Genomic DNA, 13,849 nt, shown 5'->3' with positions numbered 1-13,849 from the left:
TGAGGTAAGACATTACTATTTATAAAATATAATTGAAATAAATATAATTTGATAACAACAGCTAGTCCAACTGCACTATAATTCACGCAGAACTACAAAAGTAAAATGCACAACTAGAACCAGAATAAAACATACCAAAAGAGACTGTAGATACAGTACATTAAATAAGGATGATTTCTTCAGCGATGTAACTAATAAATTCACATACTTCCATCCAATATGTACTCATCTTCATGTATTACCGGATGGATACTACAGAAGCTTCCTTTTTCACTTTCATCAACTTCTCTGTTCTTTAGAATTGCAATGTTATAGCTAAATAGCCAGAATTTCCTGTATTTCATTACTGCTTTGACGCCTTTCTAAATGCTGATCAGTCTCCGTAAATACCTTAAGACATCTGCAAAAAATAAATGTTCCAAAACAATGTTATTTCTATTTTTTTTTTATCACGGCATCAGTAGAAATGTTTATCGAATATCGACCTTGCCAAAAACTAGTATTCCTCAAATCTTTCTTTGACTACATTAAGATTATCGATTCCAGAGTATTTTCTAATCAAACTCAAATCTCAATCTTCAAACTTCAAACCTTGAGATTTGAGTATTACTTGCAATACCAATTGGACCAAGGAACATTGGTAGAATGTTATTTCTATTTGCTAACACTGAATATCATAAAACTGTGAATAATAAAAACAAATAATTTCTTTTAATTAAGGTATCTTAAATTGTGTCTTTTTAACCTTGCAAAAGACAACATGGACAAAGTGTCAAAATGCAAGTGCCAACTATTTTTCTTTCTTACAGGTTTCTTATTGAGAATAAAAAAAATAAAAAATAAAACGCAGAAAATTACATATACCGAACAGAAGAGCATAGTAAGTTCCATACCGAATAAACAGTCACACGAACAAGAACCATCTTCAGTCAAATCCCGCTCCTGATTATTTATGTCAATGCAATCGTTCTTATCAAGCCTAATAAAACTCTTAAAAATTAATCCAGCGTGCTTAGCCATTAGCGAGACAAAAAATTCATTCACCAGTGTATGGTAGAGATGATTTTTCTGGCCAAATATTAGAAAGACGCCACACTCTAGGGTACCGATGGTCAAACGTTGCCCAATAGCATTTGTAACAAAAAACTCAAAGGAAACACGTCTTTCACCAGTGTCATAAATTTCGAGGATTCTGTCAGAATGGTTTCGGTCATACCATATAAAAACATGATCAGAATTCAACCCAGTGACAACTTCATCATACCAGGTGGTCGCGGGTCCCAACCTCCTACCATTTGCCACGTAGCACTGACACCATATTTTAGCACCAAGGTTCTTCATTCCCCAGGAGTGGGAAAGAACCACACACAAACATAATCCCACAAAGTCAGGTCGGGAAGGAGGAAGATCAATAGTGATTGAGGAGTCTGTTGTTCGATATTCGAAATGCCCTGGGACTCTGCTACCTGGGAAACAAACTTTCACAAATTTATAATTAATTTCACTTGCCGCAAACTTGGTTTCTGAGTGAGCAGCCTCCATAATGTAATGGAGTGAAGGTTCATCCAATGCAACACAATTCTTGAATAAAATGAATCTGCTCTTCACCCCGAAAATTCCGTAAGATTCCCTTAAGGTGGATACTGTCCTCAATGACCTGCAGTTCATGGCATTCAACTCTGTGACAAATGGTGGAAGCTCTGTTAGACTCCCAAGCTTCCTACAATTTTCTACGGACAGAATTCTTAGACTAAATAGATCCTTGATGCTAGCTGGCAATGTCTTCACATTGCTACCATCTAGTCTTAACTCATGTAATTTGTATAAGCCACTGATGTTGTTAGGGAGCTCAAACAAGTTACAACAATACTTCAAGTGTAGTACTTGTAGAGATTTTGAGCGACCAAATAATGAATGCAGCAAATGCTTGCTAATTGCCAGTCTACAATTAAAAATTCTAAGCTCCGCAAGATCTTTTAGGTAAAATAAATCAACAGGAGCACGTCTCAAACGATATACACTGAGTGCCTTGAGATTTCTAAGACGCCGAAATGAAGGAGAGTCCAACATTTCAATACCTGTGCTGCTTAAATCCAAACTTGTGATTGAATCTGATGACACCGAGAATTCCTTGAGACTTGTGCAAAGATTGACACTAATATTCTCCAAAGATGTTAAATGTTTCTCACTTTTAAGACTCTTGAGCTTTTTGCAGCCATCCAGTATCAAAGTTTCAAGCGTGTCAAAAGAGAAAACAGATGGATGAATATCACACAAACTTTCACAACCGGAAAGATTGACCCATTTAAGCCTTGACGCCTTAGACAAATCTGGGAGGTTCTTCAAGTGCTTGCATTCACTTAAGTCAATTCGCACTAAATTTGCAACATCCTGCAACAATTCAAAAGGACCGATCATAATGGAACCTAAATCTTCAAATTTTAATTAAATAAAAAACTCATCTTATTTTTTGTATAAATTTTACCTGCACCCCCTGCCAAAGTTCTGTAACATGGCTGTGTGGCATGCAAATCTCAACAAGCATCTTAGCACAAAAGGTTACTGGAAGAGACTTCAAAAAGCATCCATTCCACTCAAGGTACCTCAATTTAGCAGACAATTTACTAAATACGCCACAATGGTGCACGTTTCCTGATTTCTTACCTGAAGGAACGTATAATTTAAGAAATCTTAAATTAGTCATCATGTTGAATGTGTCAGCCTTCCAGCGTACATTCTCAATCTGTGACAAATCTAATTGTATCCCTTCAACTACATCACTCCCCTACAAAACAAGTAAACAATATTAAATTCTCAATGAATATATCCAAGAAACATGTCTAGTTTTATTTGGGAGGAAAAAGTGAGTGTATTTTTCAAGTACCTTATTATTTTCAAGTACATCAGAAACTTCTTCTATATCTCTCAATCGAGTACGTTTATTGGGATCTTTACAACCTCCACGAACTATATACAAACCCATTTCTTGTATCAAGTCATGCATTTGTATCGTCCCAGAATATGAAATAGTTATAAGAGCTTTATCCTCTAGGACCTGTACTCCACTAGTAGCGCAGAAACCACAGGCATCTAGTATTCTTATGACATCATCTTTATCTTCACCTTTGAAAAAGAATGCAATGTCTAGAAATATATTCTTCTCTAGATTGTCCAATCCATCATAGCTCACTTGTAGCACATTTTGAATTCTGAGATTCAGACATTTATCGAGTTTTCTCAATTCACTGACCCAGAATTCTGTACTTCTGCAACAAAGATTAGAACCCAAAACTTCTAAAGCTAATGGGACTCCCCCTGCATATTCCACCGCCCTTTCAGAGAGTTTCTCGTATCCCTTTTTAGGAAGTCTTTGCTTGAAGGCATGTAAACAAAAAAGCTCTAGAGATTTGGCAGACCCCCATGGCTTGACATCATATATCTCATTCTCATCAACTATCCCTCTAAGCAAATGCCTATCTCTTGTTGTTATAATTAGTTTACTATTTGGACCTGCATATTTACATTGTTGTCTACACAACACATCTAATTGATCTAAACTATCCACATCATCGAGCACAATCAAAACTTTTTTATTGCTGAGCCTCTTCATTGTGGATTCTTCAGGATCATATTTATGTTCAACCTGGAGTAGCTTAGAAAGAAGCACACCACGTAAAGAGTTTAGTCCAAACCTTTCTGATTCCTCTCTAACATTTGCTAAGAAGCAAACAGCATCATATTGCGGAAACATTTGAGAAAACAAGGCTTTGGCAATAGTTGTCTTGCCAAGGCCGCCCATGCCCCAAATCCCAATTATTTGAACATTTTCTTGAAACTGATGTTTTTGGTTTTTTGACAGCAACTGTTTGACTTCATCACAGTGTTTTTCAATTTCAACAAGGTCTTCTACTTTTAGTTGAACAGGGGACCTCAAGCTCAACTTCTGGGATACGTCTTGCACAATTTTCTCTATTAGATGAGATTCGTTCCTAATAAAGGAACAAACAAACAAACAAGATATCAAGAATGGAAATAAATTAAATAAACTGTGAAATATGCACTACCTTGTCATAACATAACACTTTAAACTCAAAACCTAATTTCATGTAATGTATTTATAGTTAAATAAATAGTCTATATAGCGATATAATCATAATCCATCAGGATAAATTTATTAATTTTTATAACAAGTTAATAACTACCTTAAAAATATTTTGTTTATTCTTTCTTTTTGTCAAAAAAACTCATTAAAGATGAAAACATGAATTTAATCTTGAAATCAGCAACAATAATGAATTTGGCATTGAAGGACTAATAATAGAATAAAAGAAGAGATATAGTTACTTGTAGTCATGGCTACAAGAGTCCCATCCACATATGTTGGCGGCTTCAGTGAGAGCTGCTTTCCAGTCTTGGATGGATTCGTTGTCAGTGTCACCAAAATATGTCTCATGTTTTGCGATTGCTTCTCCGTAAGTGCCACTGTACTTCCTTATGTGGGATGGATCCACTTGGTAGAAAACGGGTATGACTGCGAGTCCCTGAATTTTTCTGCAGTGAAGTATTTCGACCAGTTCTTTCAAGCACCACTTTGAATCTGCATAGTTTTCGGAGAACACCACGATGGCTAGGTGTGAGTCGTGGATTGCTTCGCACAGTGAGGGCCAAACCTCGTCTCCTTTTTCAAGGTTAGCGTCCACGAAGGCTTCGATGTTGCCTCGGTGGAGAGCAGAACCAAGATGGCTAATGAAGTTGCGGCGCACGTCCTCGCCTCTGAAGCTGATGAAAACATCGTACTTTCTAATACTCCATGATGACATGTTTTCACTTCTTCTCTGCCAAGAGTAAAGTTGTAGTGGACAATGCAATCAACTGCAATACAAACTAAAGATAACAAAGTCAACCAAGACTCTATAAGCTGTATCATAACTCCAATCATTCTGCATATTTTATTTTTAAAGTAACTCCAATCATTCATATTATTTAATCTTCTTCTACAACACTTTGTGCAAAAAGGAAAGTATGAAACATACTTTTGATTAATCAATTTCAACTGAGTGGATACTTTACCAACAACGCCTAACTCCGTGATTCAAGCAAATCTTTTGTCCCCACAAGGGCAGATGCCGCGGGACAAATCATTACACTCTTCCAAATCACTCTATGTTCCTCTTGACCAATTTTTTATGTAATATATATTATATAATGACATTCATAAAAAGAATTTAAAACTTAATTATATGTCACATAAATATTTTTTAAATTGACGAATAATTATAAAAATATTTTATATATTAATTAGAATTAATAAAATAAAATATTAAATAATTTATAAAAAATTTATAAATTTATATATTAAAATTTTTTAATTTAATGATTAAATTATTAAAATTTAATGTAGAACATAAATTATTAAACGAAATAAGTTTATATACATTTATCAAACAGAATAAATCTATATATACTTACTTCTAAATTAAACGGATCTTTTCCTCTCTATATATATTTATATATTTAAAATTTCTCCCTAAGGACCGAATCTCTCCTTTATTATTCTTTTTTTTCAACCATTTAAGAAGTTAGGTTGGAATTAAACTTCTTAATGGGTTTTTATTTTGTTTTTTGTTTTACATTTTTTAAAAAAATTAAAAATAGTTAATTAAAGTGATAATTTACCGTTAATAATTCATTAAAAAAAACAATTATACTTAGTTATAAGTTAGTTTTTCAATTTTTAAATAATTAACAATTCACTTTTAATTTTATAACCAGAAAAAAAAATTAAAAAGACCAAGGGTCGGGTCTTTCAAACCCGACATCTTAACGGGCTACAAAAAAGAATTAAAAAAAAAAAGTAAAGGAGTTTCCAGAAAAGCAAAAGAGACTAGTATTTGAGTAAATAAATTTAGGAGAATATTATATTGATAAATATTATTTTTCAGTATTGTTAAAATAAAAAAATTCTTTAAATATCTTCGATGATATAACTTATTTTAGGTTCTTAATAAATTTTTTATGTACCATTTAATGTTACATAAAATTTAAGAACTTACCTATTTTTTGTTCTAACGAAAGAACCTAACTTGAGTTATTAAGTTACTTTATGCGTCTGACAATCAACCCGCTTTCTTCCTTTTTGCTGCAAGAGCCCGATTTTTGTGAGTTCTTATAGAAGACTTAATTTTACGCGTAAAAGTTAGATCATTGTACTCCAATGTTGAAAAAAAATAATGTTGAAAAAAAATAAGAATTGCTGGTATCAGAGCGGTTACGTTCTGGCCACTAAGAGAGATCTAGAGACTCTTCTAGAGAATCTAGATAGTGTTAACAAAACTCAAAATATTATCCTCTCTAGGATAAGACTTTTGGAAGAAAAAATAGATCAAGTTTTTGAAATCTTGAAAACAAAAACTTATCCAACAAACGGGGATTTGGATAAAATCTCAAAACAACTTTCTAAGTTAAGTCTTGGAAATTCTTCTTGTTCTGACAAAAGTTCAAACAAATACATTCTAGCTAAACCTAGAAAATGACAAATAGAACTGCTACACAAACCCTTCCTTTTACAGAAACTTCACAAACTCTTACTGGACACACTCCCATAGGAGAATCAATAAATAGACAACCTGGAATCTTAGATAGATTTCTAAGGAGAACAAATTCTAATACTCGCCAACTAGAAGAAATAGTTGACATACAAACCAATATAGACATTGGAACAAATTCTAGGATAGACTCCCTAAATCCTAGACAATTATACAACCTAAATTGGCTCAGTTCTGATAGGACTAGTCTTTATAGGTATCGTCGACTAGATGATTTCCATTTACCCGATGGTCATCATGAGATTATTAGATTAATCTCTGAACAAACTGGTAGACAGCTTCTTAGTACCCAAAGAAGATATGTCCATCTAGGACTAATTACCATAGGTATAAGAACCTTAACCAGGTCTTTTATAGGAGCAAAAGCCTTCCTAGTCTTGTTTGACCAAAGGTTTAGAGATAATAATTCTCAGGCAATAATAGGGATAGTTGAAGTAGATCTTAACCAATCAGTGTCCCTAATATACATAGCTCCTAATTTCACCATGAACCTTTCAGATTTTATTCAAAATATAAATCTGGAAATACAAACTAGAGGTTTTGGAGAAAATTTTGAAGGAAATAATCTCCATCTCGACATTACCTTTATAGGAAGAATAAGCGATCATATATCTCCTAGATATAGGATCAACACAAATCCTTTGATTACTTCTTTAGGATCAAATGGTATAAACTTTCTTCCCCCATAGATCTTTGAGTCTAGAAGAAACCAAGGAATAGAGTGGCAAACCCACCTTAATTCTGGGTCTACTAGAACTGCTATTACAGCACCACAAACAGCCATCATGACAAATCGAAGAAACAGTCTTTCTGTTAGATTTGCTGATTATGATGACATAGCTGAACATAATCCCGAAGAAGAAGAAGAACCTCCTAGAAATTCTTTCATGAATTTATGGACAGGATATTCTTACATTCTGGATTATACCCAAAACAAAGAAGAAAATTCCTTAAGAGGAAGCCGTCTCTCAAAAAAACTGCTCAATGCAGTAGAAAAATGGGAAAAACAAAAGGAAGTTGTTTCTCAAAGTTATAAAAATGAAATCTCTGACTCTGAAGATGAGGAAGATGATTTTATTTTTAGACAAAAACTCTTCTCACAACTTAGCAAAGGATAATTCTATAAATGATAACACTCATATAGATGGTTATACTATACCCTCAAAAATTATCCTTTTGAGACCTTGTTATCATTCATCTTGTTCGAAATTTCCGTAAGGAATATCTTTTGTTTTGATGATGAGATCAGGGTTTATTATTTCTAATTTACAAATAACAGGATCTTTTTCCCAATACTTTGTAGGATCTTCTCCTATTATACTGGATTTATTTAACCTGTCAATGATTTGCTGTATGTTATCAAATGTTATAACTTTATTAATTTTAATGCAGTTGTAACATTCAATATCAGAATTTGTTAAAGCCAATTCATAAGAATTATCTATTTCTTCAGAAAATTCAGAATTTTTGTAATTATCTGCTAGCATTTGTTCGGCTTCTTTTATTTTACAACTTCCTGAAATTTCACAAGGACATTCAGTAGTTTGTTTATGGGGGGTATCACCACGCTTAGTTCGCAACTCTGATGAAAGTTCGTCTAAGATTGGTGACATTTGTGCTTGATTAGAAATAATCAAGTAATCCTTTGTTATTGTTATAGACCTATTTTTTGAAATTATAAAATCAAGGCCTAAAATCATTTTTTCATTAGCAGGGCGAAGATTAATAACGTCTGCTTTTGTCATAAATATTTTTGAACCAAAAATATCACAATTTGTAGAAAGTTGAATTGTAAAATTCTTTGTTTCTTTATTATTGATGATAATATCACCTGACATTGTCCTTGTCTTTGTAGTTTTTTCACTTTGAAAAACATTTTGTTTTGGAACAATACTTTCACATAAACAAGTAAAAGATGCTCCTGTATCAACAAGGGCTTGGATAACCAATTCAGTTTTATCTTGTTTATCAATTTTTGGGAAATTGATTTTGATTAAGATATGGAGACTGGTGTTAGGATTTCTGTTACAAATGATTGGTATACAATCTTTGTTTTGTAAAGCCATTAAACCACTGGATTGGCCTTCTTCATTTCTATTTTGACTTTCAAAATTTTCATAAAGAAAATCAACAGTTTTTTCTATCTGGTTTAGTCTTGTTTCTAAAACAGATATTCGGTTGTTAACCAATTTATCATTTTGGTCATTCTCTCTTTGTTCAATTTTTGGGAATTTTGTCTTATGAAATTTTTCGAGACAATTTTTACAAAAATTTTTATAGCAGAGAGGACAATGAGCTCTCAAATTTTTATGAAAAAACCTTTTGCAGTAAAAACAATCAATATGTTCAGGACCTGCAAAAAACATTATTTCATGATCACAAAAATTTTGTTCTTCAGTGATATTCATGAGACTATATCCTAAGTCATCAAGAATTTCACCATATTGGTTGTATTTATCATTTATAGGGGGATATAAATGACTATACTCATTTTTTGTAAAATCATTTATGATTTTATAATTTTTATTAGTCTCTTCTTCTTCTGAGGTATAATCAGACCAACTGACTACAGAGTAAATTTCAGAATCAGTAGAAACTGTTTCATCTATAGGAATAAGATTCATCCTACAGCTTTTTATTAGTTCAGCATCCCTAGTGAAGAGATTAGCTTTGTTAGGGCAGTCACGAGAATAATGACCAGCTTGATGACAAGCAAAACATTCCAATTGCTTGGTGTATGTCTTGTTGTTTTTAATTTTTCTGACATGCCTTTCTTTATTCAAGGTAGGTTTTCTAGCATTAGAAGCCCTAATAGAGTACCTACGAGTTTGTTGTTTCTTCCTAGAGTTGTTTGTTCTAGGGGTAGGAGAATACCTTTGTTGAGGTTTCTTTCTTCTCACCTCTTTGTGGTATTGTTGGGGTGTGTATATCTGCTTGCAGATATCAGTGTCTGCCATTTTTATTTGTTTGTTGATGGCGATATTTGTGCAGGTATCTTCCATTACTTTCATGATATGTTGTATTCTGATAGCTAAATTATTCATAACAGGGTCAACCTGATTGTCATTCCAGCTATCTCTAATTTTCTGGCCTAATTTACCCGGAAGTTTTAGGAAAAGTTTTTCTCCTAAATTTTTATCTGTAAAACCTCCAGCTATGGAAGCATACATTAGATAATCTTGGGTAAATTCTTTTATTTTTCCAAAATAACTTATGGAAAGTCTTTCGAGATTTCCTAAATAAATTTTTTGTCTAATTGTGTTTCCATCGTTTACGGACTGGGCCGTAAAGATTCTTTGTATAACACTACAAAAGTTGTAAATGTTTGGTCCTGGGTCAATCAGATTAGTTTTGACCTGGTCAGGAAAAGTTTGTTTGAATGATTCCCAACAAGCTCTAGCTATATCTCCAAGGTAGGTTTCTGCTCGGGCAATCATATCTTGACTATTGGAAACATGATTTTCATGATGAATCCTATAATCTCTTATAACAGCTGAAGTCCACTGTTCTATGTAATTAGGTAAGAGTTGTGGATCAACACTTCCTATGTTCAAGAGAAGAGAAGGCATAATGAAATTAGGTTCTATAGGCAATCTTTTCCCTTTTGATTTTATGTTATCTCCTATAGAGAAATCTGTAGGGGTAACTATTTGTTCTCTAGGGATAAATCCTAGATTATAGTCTTCGGTGCTATAGTCAAAATGGTGGATTTGGTTTGTAACACTACTACCATTGTAACTATCTCCCATTAAACCTTTGTAAGATTGGGTTTCGGAAACTGGTTCAGAAACTACAGAATTAGTTTCTTCTTCACATTCTTTGCTAAGTTGTGAGAAGAGTTTTTGTCTAAAAATAAAATCATCTTCCTCATCTTCAGAGTCAGAGATTTCATTTTTATAACTTTGAGAAACAACTTCCTTTTGTTTTTCCCATTTTTCTACTGCATTGAGCAGTTTTTTTGAGAGACGGCTTCCTCTTAAGGAATTTTCTTCTTTGTTTTGGGTATAATCCAGAATGTAAGAATATCCTGTCCATAAATTCATGAAAGAATTTCTAGGAGGTTCTTCTTCTTCTTCGGGATTATGTTCAGCTATGTCATCATAATCAGCAAATCTAACAGAAAGACTGTTTCTTCGATTTGTCATGATGGCTGTTTGTGGTGCTGTAATAGCAGTTCTAGTAGACCCAGAATTAAGGTGGGTTTGCCACTCTATTCCTTGGTTTCTTCTAGACTCAAAGATCTATGGGGGAAGAAAGTTTATACCATTTGATCCTAAAGAAGTAATCAAAGGATTTGTGTTGATCCTATATCTAGGAGATATATGATCGCTTATTCTTCCTATAAAGGTAATGTCGAGATGGAGATTATTTCCTTCAAAATTTTCTCCAAAACCTCTAGTTTGTATTTCCAGATTTATATTTTGAATAAAATCTGAAAGGTTCATGGTGAAATTAGGAGCTATGTATATTAGGGACACTGATTGGTTAAGATCTACTTCAACTATCCCTATTATTGCCTGAGAATTATTATCTCTAAACCTTTGGTCAAACAAGACTAGGAAGGCTTTTGCTCCTATAAAAGACCTGGTTAAGGTTCTTATACCTATGGTAATTAGTCCTAGATGGACATATCTTCTTTGGGTACTAAGAAGTGTAGACCCCTAAAATTGTCCGGGTCGGAAATAAAACTCGAAGACCCTCAAAGATCGAAGGAAAGTCAGCCAGAAGGACTCCTAGAAGACCATAGGATGGCTATCTGTAGATTTAGAGGTCCTAGAGTAGCTTAAAATAAGGAAGTGGAGGGAATGAAGCCCAATACGACCGTACTAAACTTAATACGGCCGTATTGAAGCTTCAACACGGCCGCAGTGAACTCAATACGGCGTATTGAAGTTTCTGAAACTTCAATACGGCCGTACTGAAATCAATACGGCCGTATTGAAGCTTCAATACAGCCGCAGTGAACTCAATACGGGCGCATTGAAATTTCTGAATTTCAATACGGCCGTATTGAACTCAATACGGCCGTATTGAAGTTCAAAAATTTCAATACGGCCGTATTGATTCTGTAGCCCGTATTGCGCCTATTCCCTATAAATATGACGTCAATTGGACGTCATTCCACACTTTGGAACATAGTTTCAACCTTCTCCTTGAGTATTCTGGGGTTTTTGAGCAGTGTTCTGCCCTAGAAATCACTCGGAGAGTTGATCCGACGAAGTTCTTGAGCCCCGAGCCATTTTGCTTGAGGATCGAACCTAGTCGAAGGGAAATCCTCCGGATTTCCGTAGTCAAAATTTTATAGGAGGGAGCGAGCGGGCTTGTAGAGCGAGGGAACGCCAAAAAGCTTCCCAGTTTTACGAAATATATAAAAGCACGCTTCAAAGGTTTCTTCTTAAAGTCCTTCCTTTTACTGCTTTCTGTGTGCATATTTAAACTGTCATCATGTAGATAGTTAATTTATAATTGCTTAGAATAAATAGGGGTAATTTAGTAATTTTACACTGTTATTTTAGAAATAATCTGTCATAGGGAACCCGAAAGGGGCGCTGTGGGGTGCTAACACCTTCCCCACGCGTAACCGACTCCCTTACCCAACTCTGGTTGTAATGGCCAAAGTTGATTTATAAAATCAATTGCCTTATCCCTTTTTCCAATGTTTTGAGTAAAACATTGGTGGCGACTCCACGAACCCTTCCTTTTTATGAAAACCACTAATCCATGGAGGGTCCCGCTTGGGATTAACATGGATTGGTGAGACATTTAATAAATAAATTGGATAAGATCGACAAGGCCTCAGTTTGAGAACAAGTCGTTCTAATAATCCAATACATTTTCAAAACTAAAATAAAAGCGAGCTCGACCGTCTTCGCGACCGCCGAGGCCCGTTTGGGCCGGTGGCGACAGATGGCGACTCCACTGGGGAAGCCTCGAGAGTCAGTCCCATTTAGTGACAGATTATTTTTAACAAATAATAGTTAAAAATTACTTCGTTACCCCTTGCTTGTATGATAACATGATTTATTATATGGCTTTAAATAACTGTTGTATGTTTAAATTCCGCAATTGTTTGAAATACAAACTGTACACAAACCTTTGCACACAACAGTTCCCTCTATACCCGGGGGCATGAGTGATTAACCATAGGGAGTGGATGTTAGTACGGCCGGTTGTCGAATGGGTCTATAGGTGCCCGTAGACCGTTGTCGGAAAACATCACTCAAGGTGATAACCATGAACTTGAGTCCGACGGTGCGTTGGAGCTTTCCATCGACCTACGATGAGAGGAATTGGGTCCCTATAATGGGGGCACCTTGGGGGCCTCAGACCGGTGAGAACAGTTAGATCCACCTTGAATATGCACTTTTCTGCAGGATACCCCTACCTCGTGATTCGCTCGTGACTGTTCGTGGATGAGTGAATTGTTTGTGTATTGATTATGTGACATTGTATGAGCATACATTGCATTTCTTTAAACATACAACATTCTTATTCTTTTAAAATAAGAATAAATAGAAATAAGAATCTTCCATTACATGGTGTTAACATCTACCTTCATCACATTCATATAGGTAGTTTCCCTTTTCACCCAAAAATACAAAAAAAATAATAATAAATAAAAATACCCAAAAAAGAAAAAAAGGGTTATTTATCCAAACCAAGCAATATCATGCATCATCTTAGGGACATCCTAAAAAACATGATAATGCTTAGTTGAATAAACACGATGCATGCATATTCAACCACATCATCTCATATCATGCATTCTCATCAAAGATCATGGAGGGATCTAGATTTGCATTTCATACATCCCTCCCAATAAATCATTAATAAACATTAATAAAAAGAAAGAAATAATCGATGCGTATGTTCAAGATGGATCGCACGCCATTTGTTATTAAGTGTAAGCCAACAACCGCGCCAAGCGAGCGCACATCAACTCCGTTGTTGGTAATCAAGACGAACAAAGGGGAAGGTCCAACACCATTAAGGATCACAGTTCCAAGGCCTTTCCCTTACAAATCAAATAAGGTTGTGCCGTGGATATACGACATCCACTCTTCTGCCGACAGCGATATCTCCAACATCGCTGGACTTGGGGGCATGACTAGGAGTGGTAGGATCTACACTCCCGATGATCTTCATAACAAAGCCCCCAAGAATAAAGAAAAAGAAGAAAAGAAAACCGAGGAAAAAGAATCCGAGGAGGAGACTGACAAGCTGTTAAAATTTATCCGACAGAG

The 13,849-nt window shown here is 34.7% G+C and overlaps 1 protein-coding gene across 2 annotated transcripts in view; it reads right to left on the bottom strand.

Moving 5' to 3' along the window:
* LOC109801298 (disease resistance protein RML1B) overlaps positions 1–13,849 on the bottom strand; it is a 34,042-nt gene continuing 20,193 nt past the window's right edge. Inside the window, exons 2-6 of one of the 2 annotated variants that reach the window (XM_083059881.1) lie at positions 4,345–4,884; positions 2,885–3,989; positions 2,486–2,785; positions 894–2,391; positions 1–400 (exon numbers count right to left, since the gene is read on the bottom strand). In XM_083059881.1, the coding sequence (XP_082916007.1) occupies positions 363–400; positions 894–2,391; positions 2,486–2,785; positions 2,885–3,989; positions 4,345–4,820 (3,417 nt within the window). In that variant the 5' untranslated portion in view covers positions 4,821–4,884 and the 3' untranslated portion in view covers positions 1–362. The remainder of the gene's footprint in view (positions 401–893; positions 2,392–2,485; positions 2,786–2,884; positions 3,990–4,344; positions 4,885–13,849) is intronic. The other variant, XM_083059882.1, reaches the window with a different exon arrangement.

This window comes from Cajanus cajan, chromosome 7 (assembly GCF_000230855.2).
Source record: "Cajanus cajan strain Asha chromosome 7, NIPB_CcT2T_4, whole genome shotgun sequence".
Taxonomy (NCBI): Eukaryota; Viridiplantae; Streptophyta; class Magnoliopsida; order Fabales; family Fabaceae; genus Cajanus; species Cajanus cajan.
Note: the sequence above shows the minus strand (reverse complement) of the source record. Positions and strands in the feature narration are given on the sequence as shown.